A 22,997-nucleotide genomic window follows, 5' to 3' on the forward strand; every position below is an offset into this window, starting at 1 on the left:
CAATAACTGACAGTTGAAAATTGGGCCATAATTTGGGCTAATTGCTTTCCCTATTTTCTCCCCTTGTTAAAGAGTTACAGTTTTTCCTTAATTCACAGTTGTGTGCCTGATTAATAGAGCCGATGTTCAAGCATACAGGGATACATTCATTTAGAAGAGAATCTGTGTGGCACTATGACAGGCTAAAACAATGGCTGCTTAATATAAGCAAGAGTAATGAACAAGGGTTTTGTTCTCCTTGGCATGCAGGGGGTCACTAACCAATGAAGCCATGTTCAATTAGTAATTCATCACTAATGTAGGATGCCCTAACTGAACCAAATATGGTGTTTTCTCTCTCTACCAACACCAGTGTTTGCCTCCCTTATGTAATAAATGTTTCATAAACTGATGCATTGCTGAACCTTCTCGTTTTACAAACGTGTGTCAGAATAAACTTCTGAAACTATACTGTGGGTTTTCCCCCCTTTAGCTAGTGAACAAAAGAAAGGAAAAGTCCACAACCACCTGAACAGATGACTAGAATAAGAAACAAAACCCCAAATCCCAATTTCAGCAAAGATTTGTTCTTTCAAACTACCTTCTTCCTTTGGATAAAGGCTCCCCCTCCTGGATTAACATTGCTACTGATGTATCTGATGAAGCGAGCTCACATTCACCAAAGCTTGAAATAAACACTTTGGTCCATATTGGCATAAGGGTTTTCATAGTTTTTGTTGCAGCAGACGAATATGGCTACCTCTCTGGAAATCAGTCCTGTGGTAGGTTAGGAACATTTGACACTGATAAACATGGGGATGGGGAAACCCAAAAGACTTTATTTACATTGCCAACAGCTTTTTACAGCATGGTCTATTAATATAAAACACATGATATGTTAGCCTCAATGAGGCCAATATTGCTTTTGCATTTTTACACCAAAAACTGGTGAAGAGCCTGCAATTCTTCCATGGCAACCATGGATAAAACACACAGTTGATCACTGCACAAGCTGAGGTGCCCGGAAATGTTGAACTTAAAACTTGCACCCGGTTTTGCAGGATGGCAGCTGCCTTGCAGTTCTGAAAAGCTTTACACAGGTTGTGTCTATTTTGCAGTTACATACCATTGCAGCCTGCATACTATGCTTGCTCAGAGACATTGTTTGCGGCAGCTCCCGGCGCTTTGCTGGATGCTGGAGTTTCAGCTGCCCGCGGAGCCTGCTTTGGGAGACGGATGGGCACATAGACGTTGGAAGTACAGTGCTCCTTAAGGTATTCTCCACCCTTTTCTTCATAATCTTTCCTTGTAATCCAGCCTTCATCGCGGTTCATGTACTCCAGGGCCCACTCTCGAGCTCCATACCATGCATCTAAAACAGGATTGGAAGCAAGATGCACCTGGATGGCAGCAAGACAATCAAGGGATCTGTTTAGTGGAAGTCAAAGGCCACAGAATAAGAATGAAAACAAGCAAAGCTACCTGGTGCAAACATCTGACAATCCTATTTGGTATGAAACAACCTGTTCCTTACGGTTACCTTCTGAGGCTGTCTCTGGATGGCCCTGACCTCTGACGCTGGCAATGTAACAACCAGAGTGAAAGTCTTTTCTATTCTGCTAGCTCTTGTATAGAACGCATTCCCCAGAAAGGTTTGCTGGGTGTCAGTTCTTCTTTCTTAGATACCAATCTAAAATGCTTTTCTTTTCCTCAAGTCTTTAAGGAGTGCTTCTTTTGCTTTTTGGATTTAACGTTTTCATATTCTATGGTCTGCCCCTTGCAGTGCATTCTCAGAACTTGTTCCTTTGATCATTTGTAACCTGCCTTGTATGCTGAAAAACGGGAAGGAGGATTACCTTTATAAAGACACAAAGCAGAATGCAGCAACCATGTCCCCCGTTTGTTGTCCTACTGCCAGAATATGAAAGCCAAAAGCTTCCTCTTAGCCAGCATCCTGTTCCTCAGTGATGAACCAAGAAGTACTCAAACAAAGCAGGGCTATCAGTAGCTCTCCCCCACCATTGCTTCCCAACAAGCAAATTGGAGGTCATACTGTCCCTGAACATAAGGGTTCAAGTGCTGGACAGTATTTTTGCCTGGGTGGCGCTGTGGGTTAAACCACAGAGTCTAGGACTTGCCGATCGGAAGGTCAGCGGTTCGAGTCCCCATGATGGGGTGAGCTCCTGTTGCTTGGTCCCTGCTTCTGCCAACCTAGCAGCTCGAAAGCACGTCAAAGTGCAAGTAGATAAATAGGTACCGCTCCGGCGGGAAGGTAAACGGTGTTTCTGTGTGCTGCTGTGGTTCGCCAGAAGTGGCTTAGTCATGCTGGCCACATGACCCGGAAGCTGTACGCCGGCTCCCTCGGCCATTAAAGCGAGATGAGCGCTGCAGCCCCAGAGTTGACCACGACTGGACCTAATGGTCAGGGGTCCCTTTACCTTTACCATACTTTATGCTGCCCAGCATGGTTACCAATGTATTCTATAAATTTACATCCCTCTAAGCTTGCTGCCCAATTCAGTAGATTTTTTACATCAGTTCAAATGCCCCCCTTAGCTTCACATGTGCAATAAAGTTTGGTCATCGTTGCCATGTACAGTATTTGGATGTTGCATGTAGCCATTGCATTGCTAAAGCCAATACTACACCTGAAAAGACGACTGGAACGGCCTCATTTCAAGCAGCTCCTTGTAGATTCTGGCTTTCATTCCAGGATACATCATGTTCCCACCAGTAAGGAAGACATTCTGGACAAGTTTTTCCTGTTGCTCTTTAGGATACCTGAAGAAATAAAACTCCCTTAACAGATTCATAGTGCTTCTAGCTGACTGGGATTGAGGACAGAGAATGAAAGGTAAAATTCGTTTGTTGTTCTGCCCTCTTTTGCCTCTGGCCCCACCCACCACTGGCATATGGCCCTCAGAAGGTGGCCCAGAAAAGAATGTGGACCCTGGACTGAAAAACATTCCCCACCCCTGTGCTAAGGGTGGATGGGAAGGGTAAATCCCTGTAGTGCTAGAGGCCGATTTAATGTTTAAACTTTTTCAAGGATTAAAGCACAAATCTGATTTTAGTTTGTTCCAATTCAAAAGATCCTTCCAGTAAAAAGCTCCTCTCTTCAGACTGCCTGTTAATTTACATTTTAACAGTGAGACACAGGGGGACTGTGTGTGTACATGGCTTTCAAATGTGTCTCTCAACCATCTTCTTTTATATAATTTGTGCCCTGCATCATGCACTATGTTCAACGCAGCTAACAAAATGTATAATCACACAATGCCTTATTTAATGTAGTGGCAAAACTGAGGGTTTTTTATATTAAAAAAGTGAGGAGACTAATTATTTGGGTTCTACAGGAGAAAAAACAAGTACTCTCTGAACAGTGACAGCTTGTTCTTAAATACACAGAGGCTGCAATGCTACCCACATTTACCTAAGAGTACCATTTAATTCAACTAGGCTTATTTCCAGATACACATGTACAGGATTGCACTGTCATTTAAATAGGAGTTCACTTTTGAAAACTAACCTGTCCAGGACAAACTGTATGGTTTCTGCCATCCCAGCCTGCTCTTCTCCTATTAAGGATGGCTGGAAGATAATTTCAGGAACCCGGATTCTTTCTGTGCCAATAAAGAGCTGGTGATACTCTGCCAGGTTAAACACGGGCTGTAAAAATATCAGAGTCAGAAATGTACTGCTATTTGTCAGAACCTTTTATGTAATGCTCGACATTTTATTGAAAATATGTTGTAAATATGAATTAAGCTCTATCACCACCAGAATCTGTATTGTCTGCCCTCATCCAGAGAGAGACTTCAACTTTTCAACACATTCTGTTATGAGATGTTATAGGTAGTTGCAGCAGCAGGAGAGATGAGATAGCATAAGATACTTTATCAGCTGGGACTGAAAGCCTTTTGGCTTCTCCCCTCCCAGAACCATTTTGGCTTCTCCCCTCCCAAAACCATTTCCCACAACCACGCTACCTGGTCATTAAACATTTGCGTAACTTTTCAAAGAATTAGTTCCTGAATTTACTTCCCCAGTTCTTTTCCTATGCCTTGTTCCTTTTGTACTGCGTTTACTAGATTGTAAGCCCTCAGGCATGGACTCATATTTTTAATGTTTGGTGTAGTATCTAGAAAACGCTGGTGCTTACAGTTTACATTATGTCTGCCATGTGAGATATAACTGGTATAAACTGTGATCAAGGTGACAGCAGATACTCTTGGGGATGTTTCTTCCTATTGCTACAAGCATTTTTGGGGAGGGGGAATTAACACTTCTCCTGTAGGTCAACCATATGTATGTATACTTGAAAGCACGTTTCACAGAGTTACTCCCAAATATACACAAAATTACAGCCATGGGTTGAAGTCAATGGGATTTGGTAGTCACTGTCTGAAACATGAGTTTACAATCTTCATTTTTCAATGCCATGGGTTTAAGTCACTATTATTATTATTAATGACAGATAATTAAAACTTCAGCCAAGGGATGGATCCTCTTCCAAGAACTTACTCAGTGAGGCCAGGGTTCAAAATCCATGCCCAGGGTAGCTGACTGAATGCAAAAATTGTTGTTGTTGTTGTTTAGTTGTGTCCGACTCTTCATGCATAGCTGTCAACATTTCCCTTTTTTAAAGGGAAATTCCCTTATTCCGAATAGGATTCCTTGCAAGAAAAGGGAAAAGTTGACAGCTATGCTCTTCGTGACCCAATGGACCAGAGCACGCCAGGCACTCCTGTCTTCCACTGCCTCCTGCAGTTTGGTCAAACTCATGTTGGTAGCTTCAAGAACACTGTCCAACCATCTCGTCTTCTGTCGTCCCCTTCTCCTTATGCCCTCCATCTTTCCCAACATCAGGGTCTTTTCCAGGGAGTCTTCTCTTCTCATGAGGTGGCCAAAATATTGGAGTCTCAGCTTCAAGATCTGTCCTTCAGAATGGATAGGTTTGATCTTCTTGCAGTCCACGGGACTCTCAAGAGTCTCCTCCAGCAACATAATTCAAAAGCATCAATTCTTCGGCGATCAGCCTTTTTGATGGTCCAGCTCTCACTTCCATACATCACTACTGGGAAAACCATAGCTTTAACTATACGGACCTTTGTCGGCAAGGTGATGTCTCTGCTTTTTAAGATGCTGTCTAGGTTTGTCATTGCCTTTCTCCCAAGAAGCAGGGATCTTTTAATTTCATGACTGCTGTCACCATCTGCAGTGATCATGGAACCTAAGAAAGTAAAATCTCTCGCTGCCTCCTTTTCTTCCCCTTCTATTTGCCAGGAGGTGATGGGACCAGTGGCCATGATCTTCGTTTTTTTGATGTTGAGCTTCAGACCATATTTTGAGCTCTCCTCTTTCACCCTCATTAAAATGTTCTTTAATTCCTCCTCACTTTCTGCCATCAAGGTTGTGCAAAACCTTGCAAAAATATATACTGTAAAGTAGACTAAGAGACAAGATGTGTATAAAGACAAACCTGTACTGTAGTAACTGGCTTTTCAACTTCGGGTTGCTCCTCAGCAAATAAAGGCTCAAATTCATTCATGCTTTCTACGTCTTCCATTGATTGTTCACTGCCCATTGGATCCAGATCAGGCATCTTGAAAACGAAAGAGACCACAGGTTCTTATATTAAAACAGGGAAGCCACAGAAGCTGGATTGCCAATGCCAGTTATGACCAGAATGAACAAGCCTTTCCTGCTGGCTGAATGCCAGCTATGCAGTTCTAAGATGATGCAATTAATCATAAAGTCCCACCAAATTCAAGGGGGCTACTAAACGTGCTTGGGAGTACGGCCTTAGTAAACATTTCTCCCCCTCAATTTTATTGTTTTATCTTTTTGTAAACTGCTTTGAGGGGTTTTTTAAATTATTATTATTAATTATTTATACTCCGCCCACCTGGCTGAGTTTCCCCAGCCACTCTGGGCGGCTCCCAATCGAGTGTTAAAAACAATACAGCATTAAATATTAAAAACTTCCCTAAGCCTTCAGATGTCTTTTAAAAATAGGATAGCTGCTTATTTCCTTGACATCTGATGGGAGGGCGTTCCACAGGGTGGGCGCCACTACTGAGAAGGCCCTCTGTCTGGTTTCCTGTAACTTCACTCTCACAATGAGGGAACCACCAGAAGGCCCTCGGCGCTGGATCTCAGAGTCTGGGCTGAATGATGGGGGTGCAGATGCTCCTTCAGGTATACAGGACTAAGGCCGTTTAGGGCTTTAAAGGTCAGCACCAACACCTATAATTGTGCTCAGAAACGTACTGGGAGCCAGTGCAGATCTCTCAGGACCGGTGTTATGTGTATAAATTTTATGAGATAATAAAATCAAGCAATATATACACAATATATATACAATATATATTGCTTGCAGGTTTTGGTGTCCTCGGGTGTCTTCCCGTGTAAAAGTTGGGGTGTCTAGGCGACGTTTCGACGAGGTCTCACTCGTCATCTTCAGGCTGGTGCTTTCGGCTTCTTGTTACTGGAACAGAGCAGGATCTCAGTGTTTGAGTTCCTATAAATACTGTTGAGGAGGTGTGGTGTATAGCCTCCAATGTTCTGGGCAGAGAGGAGGTTCCCAGGCTAGTGTGCCTTTTCTTCTTTTGTTCCTTAATTACTTGAGGGATATCTTGAGTGATTTCTTGAGTGATTTCCTGAATCCCACTTAGGTGGGTCATTAGGTGTGGATTAGTTGCTAAAGCCTTCGTGTCTTGAACTCTTGAACTTTGTGAAGAGTTTTTCTGAGAAGATGGCTGTACTGCACTTGGTTGTGCTCTGGCTTGGCTTCGTGTATAGGGGCGAGCTGTGGTTTTGTGGCCTGTGCCAGCCAGATCTGTGTAGGGATTGCAGGGGGGTGCAGCATCCGGAGGTGCCACCCTGGTTTGGCTACTGGATGGTGTCTGTAATTTATCTGTGGAGAGGGTCTGGGTTTGGGTCTGGTGTGGTTGATTGGTGATGGCGTTCTGTGTGCCTCTGGATCTGGTGTCAGATTTTGTGGGGAGGGCTAATTTCCAGATGTCTGGCAAGCGGGATGTGTCGTCACGCTTGTTCATGTTGTGAGGGTGTTTCTCTATCTCGATGGCTTCCATGATTATTCTCTTGTGGTGATGTTCCATGTTAAAGAGCAATTTGGAATCTGCAAAATTAATTTCGTGTCCTGTTTCTTTCATGTGTTGGAAAAGATATATTGCTTGTATATATTGTATATACAAGCAAATATATATTGCTTGTATATACAATATATACAAGCAATATACATCCAATTAGTTTAACACAGTTATCCACTTTTTTAAAAACCCTCTGTTCAGAAGCATGCCTAATCCACATAAATATATAATTGACACCAAAAGACTAGAGTAAGTTTAAATATTCAGGATGGCACAAACTTGGTACATTTAAGACTCATCAACAGGTTTATGAAGTATTTTTGTCTGTTCATGTGAAGCTGGTAAACCAATATTTGCAGTCTAAATAAGTGGATTGTAAATAGTAGAAAATTGCTACTTTCAGGCAGCAAAGTTCAGTGAAAGTAAGTATTATGCCAAAAGGGGCAACAAAGACCAGGCTGCTAAAATGACTGAATCAGGATGCCTCCATAGCTCTTGCCAGTGCTGGCTGAAGATTTTTTTTTTTTTTTAACTATTTACTGAGTGAGGTTTCAAACCTGAGGTAGGCTACTTTACTTAGAGCTGTGATGCTAAGCAATTGGGGTTTAGGAATTTCATGCCAAGAATTTGGTTTTGCCAGCTGTAAACCAAAAAAGGCTATTTTTGAATTTAGCAAATATGAGAAAGTTTACAGAACTTATAAATAAAGGCTTACATAACGATAAAGATTAAACATTTTTCTGCATGGAAGTAAAAATGTATCCTCAAATAACTCTTGCTTAGAAGATGTCACTGATTGCAGTCCATGGTTCTCCTTTGCCCTATGCATCCTAGACAAATGCTCATGAAAACAAAGCCATTACACGACCAGTATTCATTTTCATAGTTTATGGAAATCATAGGCTCAGAATGTGGTATGCAGTGCCAACAGCTTTCAATTAACTTTCACACACCCTTTTCTATCATTCCCCTCATACTTGACATGAATGTTTCACCAGTTTCATTACTTTATGACCCATGATCAGGGCTTTTTTTGGTGCCGGAACTCAGTTCTGGTGAGTTCTGGCTGAAAAAAGCCCTGCCCGTGATATTGGTAAGTGGCTCAGTAAATAGGAATCTTCACTTTTGAGATGAGTAGTTTGGAGCAATACATAGTTGCTTCAAATGTATCCAGAAGAGGATACATTTTAGTAAAAAAAAACACACCTCATCTTATACACTGAAAAGTAGGATATATTCTTGGCATCTACCCAATTCTGATATGTGAAGCTGACCCTAATTTCATACTCCATTTTTCAACTTTTTTTGTAACAGGGCACGAGAAATGCTCAAGAAAGATGCCAAATGCCAAGGAGGAACCTTTGCATAATTCCAACTTGAATATCCACCGTTTTCCTATCCTCAACCTCCAATAGGCCATATTTTTTTAAAATTTAAAACAGGCTATGGTCTGTCTCAAGAGTGCTCAAAACAAATGGCAGCTCAGCTTTCTGCAAGGAGATGAGGCTACTAAGCTCTGAGAATTGCAAATATTAGCATAGACTCACAGAGCTCTTGGGGGAAGATTTTCCTCCATGTTTTTATATTTTGCATTTCTGCATACCTTGAGATACACCAGGACCCACTCCTACTTCTCAGCAGCTCCACTGGAGAGTGGAGTGGCTCCTGTTCAGTCTTTGATGTCCTTCTTTCATGCCAGCCATGTCCTTCTTCAAGACACTTTGTTCCTCTGCACCCATCCATTTCCCATTTTCTTCCCTAGACATTAAGCATTCTGTGACCCCAGACCATGCTCAGTCCTCATTGGGCAATTTTCTTTTCATAGGTGGAGGGGACTCTTTAGGCTCCCTCCCCATCTTTTTCTACTTCTGCAACCCTTTGGATTCTCTCAAGCAATGCAATACTTCCCTTTTGTTTCTCAGTGGCCCTATTTTTGCTGCAGTCCTGTTAGCACTCACCAACTGAGATCACTATGAGACAGACGGATGGTGATGGATGTGGCAAGACAAAAAGGAGACAGCTGCAGGAGAATATAGCAATAGACAACTTTGCAGGAAGTTGTAACACAGTCAATAAAATACAGTCTTAGAACTGTTTTGCATATACTTATGGTTATGTGCTGACAGAATTAATGCAACCTTACTGCAGTACCTCTGGCTTGCTATCAACAACGTCCACTTCAACGCTCACTTCTGCCTGTAGGATTTTCTGCTTGGTTTGCTCAATGGCCATACTCAGCTTATGAATGTAAGACTGAAGTTCCTCAGCAGAGTCCATGTTCAGTTCCATCAAGCCTTTGTGAAACTGATCCATATGACCTTCCTCCAGTAGTTCCTGCGCACAAAACACAATGCCATGTGATTTCTATTGGCTGCAATATAACTAAGGGGAATATAGCAGAAAAGCCCAGGGTGGGAGAACATTTCCAAATGAGCAAAAACTTTGCTCTTATTTTCTGGCGACTATTGTGGTATCTGCAATTCTCTCACTGAGATGGTATCAAAGTGATTCCATGACATGAAGTATTTCCCCCAAGAATGAAATCTGGTATTTTCATATCATGTTCTCCTGCCATCAGCTTCTCCTTTTCAACTTCCCCAAAGCTGCATCTCAAACATTGTGCAGGGTTACCTGAACATAAAGCAGCCTGTCCAACCTCTCTTGATCAAGCTGTAGCTTTTCCTCTCTTCGGCGAGCATTGAGCTCCTGGAGCCGTCGAAGTTGTTGCTGCCGCCTCTCCTGCTTCTCTTCAGATGTGAGAGTGCTCCCAAGCAGCTTATTTGAAAAGGGCAGCTGCATCTTATGCACATGGTTCTCATAATATTCAGGTGACCTCCACTTCTGCATTTCTGCTCAGAAGTTTCAGAAGCACAATAATGAGTTTTGCAGTCACAACTCTACAGGGTTTCTGTGCTGCTAAACAAACGCCTTTGGCAAGTTTGGATATTTGGAAATTACAGGGAAAGCCGTCTGATAATTTATAACAAAATGTTCTCTTAAAAAAAATGTTGTGAGCCACCTTGGGAGGTTAACTCTCAAAGGTAGCTTATAAACAATGAAACAAACAGCCTGCACTATTACTGTTCTTGCTTACTTTTCAAATTGAAACTGCTATTGTCTGTTAGATGCACATATTTTCCCCGACAGTTTGCACCAAGTAAAAGGAGACATGAATGAAAAGGAAAGGAGCAAAAGGTACTCAGGTCCCAGACCCTTGTTCCAAGGAGTAGCTATGCTTCAGAAGAATGAGCAAGTAGAATCCCAAGAGCCAACTCTTCCTAATGCAAACTTAGGGGGAGAAAGTGTGCAAATGACATGATGCAATGACTTGCTGACAGTCTGGAGTAGGATGGAGAATAGGCATACAGTTTTTTATTGTGTCTGCCAAATGGACCTCCTAAAACCAGTTGCTGACCAGATTCAACAAGGTAATTCAGCCCCTTTAATATACTTTATTATTTATAAGTGCATATAATAAATAAGTTTGCTCAAAGCAATCTGCATCACTAGATACTGCTTGGGACAAGCTGCTGCATCTGAGGGATTATTCACCATACAAAAGCTTAATAAGGTAAAATCAGGTTAACTTTCCAGCACTGACCATAGCTCACATTAGTATTTTAAGATATGAATGATTTAGGTCCCAAATATCTGAAAGTTTGCCTCCATCCCACTAACCTTCTTAGGTGTTCATATCTACAGAGAGGACGCCCATGGTAGTCTTACCACTCTCATAAGTAAAGAGGATGGTGGCCCCGTGAGGGGTGCAGCTAGCCTGTTCACTGTTCAGACTTTGCTGTATGCTAAAGATGCATGACTTTATCCTTTGACAATTAAGGTATTTTATTTGGTGGGACCTACCTCTTTTCTTGAATGCATACGGTTCCTATAATTGCAATGGTTGTCGTTGTTATTATAACTGCATATTTTATTGTTGGACCTTATGTTGAAGGGTGTCTAATCAATCTTATAAATTAAGTTTTACATCCGCAATATACTTAATGCTAACCATGTTTTTAAAGCAGGTTTGCAAATCAAATCTGAACTCAGGTTTAAAACTAACCATGACTAGCATTTTAACATTTACGATATTTTCATATCTCTTTAGCAATATAAAATTACTTCTTAAAATTTTTTTTCTCCTGGGATTGCCAGAACCCTAAGAGAAAAAATATTTTTACCAAACCATGAGGGAATAGTATGTAACTTTAAAGCTGCATGACAGCCATTAATAGCAATGCTTACCATCCTTATAATCTTCTGCAACATAGCTGTGCTCATGCAGTATTTCCTCTACACGGCTGAGAGTAATGGCAGCAAAATGCCCAGGATATTTTAGCTGCAGGAGACGCTGAAGGTACAGAGCAGCCTGGCACCCTCCAATATTTATACGCTTACAGTTTCTAGCATCCAACCTACCAATCCATAGAAACAAAGTAAATGTGAGTTGGTACACAATATAGGAATGGTTCATTAAGTTCTTTCTACTAGAGTTCTCAATAGCAGACTATCATCTAAGTTAAAAAAAAACATGCCAGAATTCTGAGCAGCTTAAAACAAATGCTCCAACATAATTCAGTGTCCATGTTTTAGATATACATTTCCACACTTCATTATTATTAAATTTATGTCACCCTTCCTCCCAAAGAAGCAGAGAAAACCCATACCAATTCATATAGCAACTCTCTTCTGTTGCCTTCAGGAAATATTCATGCAGCACAAGTAAAAACTATTTTCTCAGAACCAGGGATGTCCCACTAGTTACTGCATAAGAGAGTTCACACACTTGAGGGAAACTGAGGGGACAACAACCACCCCATGACTATAAACTATAAACCTAACTAAGCAGAACTAAGGTACTAGCATCTACATATTCTAGCAACGTCTCGCATACAGGATTAGTAAAAGTCAGACACAAAATCAATAGATCAATTGCAGTGGTAAAGATGACAAACAAAATGAAAGACAGTTGCACAGATTCATTTTCCCAATGCCTTTCAAAAACGTTTTTATCAAGGGAGTATAAACATTAATTTGATAAAGATGCTCTTTCAGAACATGTTGCACAAACTGTGCAGCTGCCTTTGTTATATAAATTGATGGTCATCTTTAGAAGAACTTCACAGTATTTTAAAGTATCAAGCAAAAAACTGAATTGCATCCAACTAAATTTTACTCAGAGTTGACCCACTGATAAGTTAGTAATGTCCACTAATGCTTGGATACAGTTTATTTCAGCCAACTCACCGGCCATCCAAGACTGGTAAAATATGTGTACATTGATATCCAGAGGAAACTATGAGACCACTGCAAGGCCAGCCCTGCCTCTTGTTGTGATATAAACTGTACAAACTGTCCACGCCGTAAGAAACCTTGGGAACTTGGTAACATTCAAACAGGAGCTCCGACATCATTTGTCTTGAATACAGAGGGTTGCAGACCGCTTCAGTGACCACAACTGGGTGGTCAACACAGCCCTGTAATGAAATGGCAAGAAATGAAGACCTGGTTAAAACAGTTTACCTAGGTTTGAAAGTTATTTAAAGAGCTACACAAGAAAACATAGTCGGGAAGCTGTGGGTTGGCCTAGATGACTCTCAGGAGCCCCTTCCAACTCTACAGCTCGATGATCTATGAATCCTGAGAGGCAGTGACTGGCAGGCCAGTCATCAGCACCTGGCGGGAAGCAGGCTGGGTACCACTGTACTGATGAAACGGAACTATATACGTTGAGTAGCACATGCACAAACTCCTGAGCAGGTCCGTTGGTCAGAGTCTGGTGCTGATCACGCCACAGTTGCAGGTTCGATCCCAGGAATGGGACAGTTGCATATTCCTGCATTGCAGGAGGTTTGGACTAGATCAGTGGTTCCCAAACTTTTTTTGACCATGCCCCACCTAAGCATCTCTAAAAATCCTGATCCCCGCCCCCCCATGACATATAATTCTTATTATTCAAAAAATGAACTCCTATTTATGTGGGGGAAGCCTAAAAGGCCATTAACTTGGTCTAAACAAGCTTCCAAAGAACATGGCATCCGTGAAAGAGAAAGAGAAAAGAAAGAAAGGACAGTTGAAGTACTGAGGAAGAAATCACTAAAAAATTGTTAAAAAATAATACAATTATATGAAGTGATATGAAAAAATAGTATTTTCTGTTTAGAAAAACTTTTGTTTAGATAACCTCTCCATTGTCACCAGCTAACCGCTGCATACATTCTGATTTTAATTTTAATATGCCACTATATATATTTATATACTTGCTGCTGTTTTATTGATTGTAGTTCAGAAATTATTTATTGTAATTGTTAAGTGTAGATTTCTATTTAATTTTTATATGCTGATATTTAATATGATTCTATACTATTCTAAGGGACGCGGGTGGCGCTGTGGGTAAAAGCCTCAGTGCCTAGGACTTGCCGATCGAAAGGTCGGCGGTTCGAATCCCCGCGGCGGGGTGCGCTCCCGTTGTTCGGTCCCAGCGCCTGCCAACCTAGCAGTTCAAAAGCACTCCCGGGTGCAAGTAGATAAATAGGGACCGCTTACTAGCGGGAAGGTAAACGGCGTTTCCGTGTGCGGCTCTGGCTCGCCAGAGCAGCGATGTCACGCTGGCCACGTGACCCGGAAGTGTCTCTGGACAGTGCTGGCCTCTTGAGTGAGATGGGCGCACAACCCTAGAGTCTGTCAAGACTGGCCCGTACGGGCAGGGGTACCTTTACCTTTATACTGTTCTAATGATTGCTGAATGTTACTTTGTTTGATGTAGGTTGCTTATTTTAAAGTTATGTTTTATTATCACATTTTTGTATTGCATTAGACTGTTACAAGGTGTACGTTCTTTGTTTCTTCAGCTTGTAAATCGCCTTGGGTATGGTAAGATAGAAAGACGGTATGCAAATTAAAAGTGATGATGGTGATATGAAGCCCCTAGAACCATAAGAAATGCAAAAATAATAATAAAAAAATTAGTGTTAATAAGTACACCGTCTCCCTCGGCCAATAAAGCGAGATGAGCACCGCAACCCCAGAGTCGGTCACGACTGGACCTAATGGTCAGGGGTCCCTTTACCTTTACCTCATTCTCGAATTGCCCTTAAAAATCAAATTTTCCCCCGTGGGGCGTGTGTCCCACGCTGGGAACCACAGGACTAGATGGTCCTCAGGCCTCCTACCTGCGAGGCGACCCCGAGGCGCTGGAAGCCGTGGTCGAAGAGCAGCTCTTGCAGCTCCATCTGCACGGGCACGTTGCGGTCGAAGGGCGAGCGCAGCAGCCAGCGGAGGGGCTCGGGGCTGCCCAGGTCGTTGCCCACCTGAGTCTCGGGGCCGGCCCCTCCGCGCGCCCCGCGGCTGCGCGCTACCAGCGACCGGAATCGGAGCAGAGGCTCGCTGGGCACCTCGGAGGCCCGGCAGGCCCAGCCCAGGCGCAGCTGGAAGGAGCCGTTGTCCAGCACCAAGGGAGCCGGAGTAGGCACGCGCACGGCCGGGCTTGGCTCCAGCGCCGGGTCCGGATCCCAGCGGACGTCGCGGAAGGGGAACACCCCTCCGGCCTCCTCCATCGCCCGCCCGGCACGCGTACGGAGGGAGCGAGGTGGGGGGACGCTGCTCCGTAGGACCTGCCTCGGCTGCTTCCGTTCCCTCCGCCGGCTGGAAACCAGAGCGGCGTTTTCGAGGTTCCGCTCTTCAGACGGGCCCCCATAACGAAAAGCGGGGTTTCCTCGCTCCGTCGCTCAAACATACACACGCATTTGGAGTATTTATATCGTGCAACACGTTTCTTAGCATTCCAGGTGCCGCAGCACTTGCAGTTTACACGCTTCTCCGGTTTCTTGGACTGGTTGGGAGTTTTCCTGGAAGGTTTTCCCCGCGGAGGCGAGATGGAATTAGGCTGAACTCCAACCCTGTGTTCTTGTATGGCCACATCAACGCCATACAAATTTAAAGCATGGAAAAGCATGGAAGACCCTCACAGCTTCCCTCCCACCCTTCACGTTCCTTTCTTTTTAAATTATTTTTCTTTTGTATGAATGCCATGTCCATCTGTCTTTGGGACTGCAACCCCCATCAGTCCTGTCCATTGGTCACACTGGTTAGGGATGGTGGGAATTGTAGCCCAAAGGTTAGCACGCCTGGCATGTTGTTGAAAATCGTTTATCTGACCCCTTGCCCTGCTCCTGATTTATGTCACTTCTGCACCATGCATTTAAAGGAGTAGTATCATACCAATTTAAACAGGAATCCTGGGAGTTGTAATTTATTAAGGGTGCTTAGGGTTGTTAGGAAGCAACTCTGTTCCCCTCAGAGGACTATGATTCTCAGAATGAAGATAATTAGCCGTTTTCACCTCTGCACAGGGATATTGTAATGGCAGGGAAAGCTTGCAGGTTCCTCACTGACAGCTGTTTTTGAGACCCAGTATGCAGCTGCCCCCAACCCCCCATCAACCAGTGCAACACACCAGGCTGCATTTTTGGGCTATACGCTTTTATGCTCTCCACCTGCAAAACAGGCCTAATACTACTTTACAGTGCCCCACAGCATTGGAAAACATTACATGTGAGATGAAATATAACTTAGAAAAAAGTAGGACTATTTGGTGATAACTGTAAAAAGAGAACACAATATAATTATTTTGGGGGCCATTGGTGGGCCTAATAAAGGAATTTGAGGAGCTCTGTTATTTTCCCATTAGTTTGTTGTTTCTAATTACAAGTGCAGGAGGTCTCATTATACCAGGTGTGCTGCAGGTTCTCCAATTAACCTCCATGTAATCTTTGTGTTCCTCCCTTAAGGGGATTGCAGCCTTCTTTTAAAATCAGTGGTGTTGGAATGACAGCATAGTTGCTTTGTGAGTCATGTTGTGACGTAATAGCAGAGTGTAGTTATCTTAAGGTGCTTAGTGCAGCACAGCAAGTATTAGTAAAACATGTGCACAGTCAGCTGAGGTGGATTTTGGAGCAGAAATGAAGTACCCTCTGGTCCCTTTAATTAATGACCTAACATTTCCTGTCCTTTTCTTTTGGTTTTGTTTGCCTTTTGGAATATTATTGATTCTTTTCATTTTCTGGCTTCAACATCTACTTAATGATGGTAAGTCTTGCTGTGAGACAGCTAAGATGTGCTTGTGTATTAAGGCTTTAGGTATTAGCTTTCCTTTTAAAGCATTGTGTTGCTAAACTATTTTTAGTTTAATGCTGATCTTGTGTGTCAGGCATTTAGGCAGTTTCAAAAGAAAAAAGACATGGAGAATTTAAAGTTTTTGACAACATTGTTTTAAATAACTTTTTTTTATTCCAGTCTAAAAAGAAACTTTGTATCAGGAAGGTTTGTTAACGGTTGTGGTATACCCAAACAAGCCTTGTAATTTGGTTGAAACCTGTAGTGTACAGTACTTGCACACCTCACGATTGTTGGTATGAAAGAGAACATATACAGTATAGTGGCTGAAAAGGGAGAGTTGATGCAACTGAGAAATTTCTTGTTTGAATTCCTTTGGCTTGTTCTGCCTTGTCTATTTTTATATTTTATTATTTCACTTCACATACACAATACTTATGTTTTCAAATAACAAACATTGCTACTGCAACTTGCAAGTTCAAAAATCTCAAACTGGAGAGAATAGGAATTGACTGCAGGCACTGCAAGTCATAATCATTCTTGAGATACTCTGCTGTGAAAGGGCTAGCTTCAAACTATTTTTACCTCTAGTGTGTACTGTTTGTCAATGGCAGACTCACTAGTTACTGAAAAAGGAATGGGTGCTTAGCCTAGTCATTTGTCTTTTGGCCAAGTTTGAAGGCATAGTGCACCTCTTAACTAGCCTGTGACAGATAAAAAATTAACAGGCTTGACAATCCTAATGGGAACGGAAGCTGCTTTGCTTTGTAATTTGGAAACAGAGGCACTAGAAAAGCTTTAGAATATTTCTTTCTTTCTCCATAACTGTTCATTGTTGAACTGTTATTTTAATAGAAATATCTAGAGCTCATTTGGATAAGAATGCTTTATTATCTCATGATTCAACTTCAGTTTTGCTTTCTGTTCGATGTATTTTTAATAACTTGTGTGTTGGCATTCTTGAGATTGCAACACCTATAGTGCAAGTACAGTAGGTACGGGGGGCAGCCTAGCTCGTTTCACCACCTGAGGCGAATAGGGAAGGTGCCACCCTTGCGCTGAACCCTTGCTTACTGGGGTTGTGTGGTGGCACCTGCTGGCGCAATCTCACAGAACTCTTCCAAGAGCTTGCTGGAAACTGTCACTGTGTGACTCTGGTAACTGCAGCAGGGGCACCGCCCTGCAGGATCCCACCACTTGAGGCAGGCTGCTTCACTCTGCCTCATGGGTGGGTTGGCCCTGAGTAGGTATCTCTTCAGTGTTTTGCAGCTTGTAAAATTTTAATATGAAAGGAGGGGGTTTCACAGTCTGTTGCCTTTAAATCCATCCTAGATGTTTCCTTTCTAATATGGTGAGGGATTCACCACTTTATTGTCCTGTTAATACAGATTTCTTGAGGCAGAAACCAAAGACTCTTGGGATCCCATGGTTAGATGCTCTGGGGCAAAGGCTACTAAAATGGTACTTTTCTAGTCAAACCATGCCCAGTGAAAGCACACTTGAATGCCTGCTAGTTACTAAGTCTGTAAGTAAATCCCGTTACATTTGCTCTGATACAGTGGTATGTTGGGGGCCAGGAGTCACTGTAGCATAATTATCACTTTGAAGTGGAACTGCTGCTGTTACAACAAAACTGATTTTTGCAAAATACTATGTTAAAAGATGTCCTCTCAAACATGCCACAGCTCCCCACCCCCACCCCAAATATTGGCACATACCATCAAACATATATAGAATTTATTTATGCATAAGTAAAGATACATTCCTATTTGGGAGTAAACTCTGAGACACTAGGACTTAATTTTGTTTGTATCCATGTGTGTGGCTATGCACAAAGCGTTTTTCCAATTATAGGAATTGGAGCGATATTGCTGAAGTACAGCAAGTCAGCAGCATTTCCACTTGAATAATGGTGAACACTTCTGTTTTTGCCAGTGTAATAGGCAGGTTCACTTACATCACTGGGTTTATTATTGGGTGAAGATCCATTTTGTTTGCAGCAAGGCTTGCACTTAATGGTGAAAAATGATGTTAAACTGTCACTGGCCTTCTCCAAAGCACCACATTTGATAATGAGAAAATTCATTTTTGTTAGGAGTTGGGAATGTGAGTATGCTACTTTCCATAAACTATTCTATGGATTTTGCAGTTGTTCTCGTCCTGAGAGTATTATCAGTTTTGAAAGCAGTTTGTCACTGGAGTGGGACCAAGTCTTCATTTGTGCCTGGGTAAAGGTGTAATATTGATATTGCAGAGGCAATTTAGCCCTTGACTTTCCTGAATGGCTATCTAAAGGAGAGCATATTCCTGTTACGACAAAGCTGGTGCATTTCTGAACACTTAAACAAAAACAGTTTTGTTCAATGTACTTTCATAGCACAGCTGATGCAGTTTTTCTAATCCGACTAAAATTACCTACCACGTTACTGAAGCTAAACTTTTGTTTTCAGCTCAAGTTTCCATCACTAAAGAGATAAAGATGCCACCCTCTGATAATTCTGATGGGAATGCTGACCTCGAATCAGAAAATGAGTCTAGAGGAAATAACACTCAGGGCAAGATGCACAGAAGAGCCTCAACAAGTGACATTAGGACAACTCTACCTGTGAAAAAAATGAAACCCAAGCCTGCCTATTTGAGTTCAAAAGAGGCTGTCCAGATAAAAGGGCTTTCTGCCTTTATTTCAGACAGATTGGACCATAATGTAAAACAGTATTGCTTGGACAAAAGTTCATTGTATAACACAGTAATGGTAAGTTGTACTCCTTTTTTTTCAGATGAGCACAAAAAGGTTTTTCCCTCTCTGTCTACTTCTCAAAGCACATTTCTGTAGGCAAGATGGAAAGGACCGAGTTTGTACCAAATTAATCATTCCCAGGTCGTGGAATAATAGGTTTGGGATTAGAATTCTAAATCCTTGTGAAGTTTGCGTCTTAGATAATGACCTACAATTCTGAAGAAGCATTGGGTAGCACACGACCACAGGTTTTCACATTTTTTCCCCTGTGCTATTTCACAAAACTGCTTCCTAAAATTTCCTTCAATAGAATAAGCTTTTGTACAAGTGCTAGCAGCTCACAATGATGAACACACCTTTTAGGTGAAACAGAGTATATGAAGTGTGTTCTGATGGCTGTGTTAAGATCGGGATCAGTCTTGTGAAATGCTTGTTGCTTTCCTGTTTTGAGTGTTTGCTTTTTTTGGGTGGGGTGGGTGCTCAAAGCTAGCTAGCTAAAAGGAATTATAAACTCCTTTTGAGATAAATAAGAGTTACAGAAATCCACAAGTCACAGTAATAGAAGCCAGTTGGTTGAGCAGTGAACACTGGTGCACTGGGGGCAGGAGACACATGGAAAGACAATTTGTTGGGACTGCAGCCTAAAATATGTGATTCCCTTATCTGTTTGCTTCAGCATTACAGAATAATTGCTTTAGATACTATTAATTCATTTCTAGGCTGCAATCCTATATCCATTACACTGTAAGTGAGCCCTATCCCGCTAAAGGGATTTACTTCTGAGTAAGGTAAAAGGTAAAGGACCCCTGGACGGTGAAGTCCAGTCAAAGGCGACTATGGGGTTGTGGCGCTCATCTTGCTTTCAGGCCGAGGGAGCCGGCATTTGTCCACAGAGTTTTCCGGGTCATGTGGCCAGCATGACTAAACCACTACTAGCACACAGAGGACTGTGACGAGTGCCAGAGCGCACTGAAACGCCGTTTACCTTCTCGCCACAGCAGTACCTATTTATCTACTTGCACTGGCATGCTTTCAAACTGCTGGGTTGGCACGGACGCTGGTGGTGCTGTGGTCTAAACCACTGAGCCTCTTGGGCTTGCTGATCAGAAGGTCGGCAATTCGAATCCCTGTGATGGGTTGAGCTCCAGTTGCACTGTCCCAGCTCCTGCGGACTATGCTACTGATTTGTTCTTCTAAAGATCTCAAGTCAAAGGGGGCGTAGTTGATTCTCCAGTCATATTTTCACAGCAGGTTGGTTAGCCTTAGGAAGAGAGCCAAAAACTAGCCATGATGGGACCAGCCATATTTATATATGAAGGTAGCCATAAGAATGACAAAGTGTGTGTTTGTAAATATGGTCTAAGGTGCACACGTGTAAAGGAAGCTGAACGCTTCTACTTTATTTGTTTATTTAAAATAATTATATACTGCTGTATCATAAAAATATATCACAGCAATTTACAACAATATAAAAACATAAAACCAATAAAAAACATCATTCAAAGTTAAAAACAAATTAAAAGCAAAAAGAAATTAAAAACAAACATCAATAGACCATTGTAGGGAATGTGCTCTTAATTACCTCCATAAACCTGGCAGAATAGAAAAGTTTTCAGCAGACATTTAAAAGTTGGTACAGAAGGCGCCTGCTGAATATCTGTCGGCAGGGTGTTCTGCAGGACTGGGCCAATGACACTAAAGGCTTGATTTCTTGTATTTTTGGTGCTCTTGTCACCAGCCTTTGTCAGAGCTCAAGATCAAAAAAGGCCACCGCCTAACAGTCTGCAAAGTGAAAAGGATAGCAGAGAAGATCAGATGCGGGTGTAGGGAATTCTGAGTTGGGGTGGCTAGGCAGAAGGTGCTGTATATGACCAGGCGCTGAAGATTCAAGGCAGGTCAAAATTCACACATTTGAGAAAACCTTTTAAAGGAGGGTAATTGTGGCCTTGTAGGTTATACAGGGCCTGGTTTTGATACCTTTATTCAGTGCATAGTGGTACCTCGTGTTACGGACAAGATCTGTTCCAGAGGCCAGTCTGTAATGTGAAATGCCTGCAACTTGAAATGCTGCATCTGTGCAGGCATGTGGCGTGATTTGGCGCTTCTGCGCAAGCGCGAAGCATGATTTAGTGCTTCTGCGCATGCAGTGCAACCCGGAAATAACCCGTTCCAGTACTTCCGGGTTGCCGCAGGACATAACGCAAAAAGACGCAACACAAGGTATGACTGTATGTATATATATGTGTGTATGTGTATATATATATGTGTGTGTGTGTGTGTGTATAGAGAGAGAGAGCGTGCACTGTACAGCAGGCCTGCAAGAATAGCAGCAGCAGCAGCAAAGGAAACTGCCAAAATCAGTGCTTTAATTTTTTCCTTGTACAGTGGTACCTCGGGTTACAGACGCTTCAGGTTACAGACGCTTTAGGTTACAGACTCCGCTAACGCAGAAATAGTACCTCGGGTTAAGAACTTTGCTTCAGGATGAGAACAGAAATCGTGTGGTGGCAGCAGAAGGCCCCATTAGCTAAAGTGGTACCTCAGGTTAAGAGCAGTTTCAGGTTAAGAACGGACCTCCAGAACAAATTAAGTTCTTAACCCGAGGTACCACCGTATTGCCTCTTGAGCCTTATTTAGGCCTTGGGTGGTTGTTGACAGTTTAACAGGTGTATTAAATAGGTTTCTATCTAGTTCTCTGGCAAGGCTTTAAACCCAGCAGGGATTTAAAGAGAGGTGGGTCCAGATGCTGATTTTATTTACAGAGACAGTACCAAGTTAATTCATTATGTCTGAATGCATCCACAGCATAATTGCATGGGGCCATTATTGTTGCAGTCTTCATTGTTTTGTGCAATGGTGATCTTGTTAACTGCCTGAGCAGATGCGAAATATGACTTCTTCCTCTGTTCTTTCTTAGCTGATCTGCACTCTGCTGGTCTCTCTCCTCTTCAACCTTCTCTGCCAGTTGCTTGAGGTCTCAAACGTTCTACGAATCCAGCTGCTGCCTTCATCTCTGGCTGTCCGTGTATATCAGCTCTTTGCCTGGGTGACCCAAAAGCCTGCGAAAATAATGATTTCCTTGAAACAAGAAATTTCTGCTCGATCAGCTTTTTTCTTGGGGAAGAGAGAGAAAAGAACTTTTGGGGCTAAAGCATAATGCTTTGTACAAGGAAGGATTAAAATACAGTGACTCAACAAATTTTGTGTAGTGTATATTTGTAGGAATCACTTTTCTGGCAAGGAAACACTAGAATGCGCTTCATCGCTCAGATTATTAGATTATTTTTTCAGCAAGGAGTAGATGGAGGGTGGGGCAAAGAGTGGTATGCCTTTTCAGTATTTCCATTCAACAATGAGAACCAAAACACAAACCATTATTTGCTTATCTTGAAATAGCAACCCTTCTTCTAGAAAAGAACAATGAGGCTCTGATGTGCACATATTAAACATACTTAAGAGCAATAAATTACTGCAACTTTTATAATAACTTTCTCAAAGGAGGGCTAGTATGGGATAGTGCAGTGGAACATCTCTCCTTCTAGGCCAAAGGATTTTCTGTTCCTTGACTTCTACTCCAGTTGCAAGCTGTCCTCTTCCCCTCCAGCTTGGCCACAGCTCCACCATGGAGTGGTGGAGTGGTTCACATCCATCTGTCTTGAGAGACAATGGAGTGTCTCTACACGCAGGCATGTCCAAAGTCGATTTCGGGGGCCTAATCTGGCCCGCCAGTCGGTTTAATCCGGCCCCTGTGGCAGTTAATTTCCCGGGGTAAAATCATAAAAAGCTCAACAACTTCAATCCTTTAACAACTTTGGTCTGTCCTCACGGCTCTTCACTTCATCAAATCTGGCCCTCTTTGAAAAAGGTTTGGACACCACTGCAAGGGGTGAAGTCAGATGGATGTGTTAGTAGCACCAAAGTTACCTCCCTGTGCCTCAAGCCTAAGCAGTGTGTATGGAGGTCCTACCCAGACAACAAGACCTCCCAGCTTTCTTATGTGGTCCAAAGGAAAGCAGAGCAATACACTTGGCACCAGCTTGGCTGCTGGAGTT

At 42.5% G+C, this 22,997-nt stretch overlaps 2 protein-coding genes across 3 annotated transcripts; one reads left to right on the forward strand and one right to left on the reverse strand.

The window, feature by feature from the left end:
• Nucleotides 1-796: 796 nt before the first annotated feature.
• Nucleotides 797-14,650, reverse strand: ACTR5 (actin related protein 5; the record flags this gene model as incomplete). Of its 2 annotated transcripts, none has more annotated exons than XM_083446911.1 (9): nt 797-1,379; nt 2,628-2,760; nt 3,509-3,648; nt 5,462-5,584; nt 9,246-9,428; nt 9,726-9,943; nt 11,340-11,509; nt 12,342-12,571; nt 14,267-14,650. In XM_083446911.1, 9 exons carry the CDS (start codon nt 14,648-14,650, stop codon nt 1,122-1,124), a joined length of 1,839 nt encoding a protein of 612 aa, XP_083303037.1. In that variant the 3' UTR covers nt 797-1,121. The 2 variants fall into 2 exon arrangements, with proteins under 2 accessions (XP_083303037.1, XP_083303038.1); XM_083446912.1 differs by lacking the exon at nt 797-1,379 and adding an exon at nt 1,755-1,811.
• Nucleotides 14,478-22,144, forward strand: LOC310680418 (uncharacterized protein). Its single transcript, XM_083447149.1, has 3 exons — nt 14,478-14,682; nt 18,659-18,960; nt 21,863-22,144. Exons 2-3 carry the CDS (start codon nt 18,688-18,690, stop codon nt 22,100-22,102), a joined length of 513 nt encoding a protein of 170 aa, XP_083303275.1. The 5' UTR covers nt 14,478-14,682; nt 18,659-18,687; the 3' UTR covers nt 22,103-22,144.
• The last annotated feature ends 853 nt before the right edge of the window (nt 22,145-22,997 follow it).

The sequence above is a fragment of the Podarcis tiliguerta genome, assembly GCF_965153285.1.
Source record: "Podarcis tiliguerta genome assembly, chromosome: 6".
Classification (NCBI taxonomy): domain Eukaryota; kingdom Metazoa; phylum Chordata; class Lepidosauria; order Squamata; family Lacertidae; genus Podarcis; species Podarcis tiliguerta.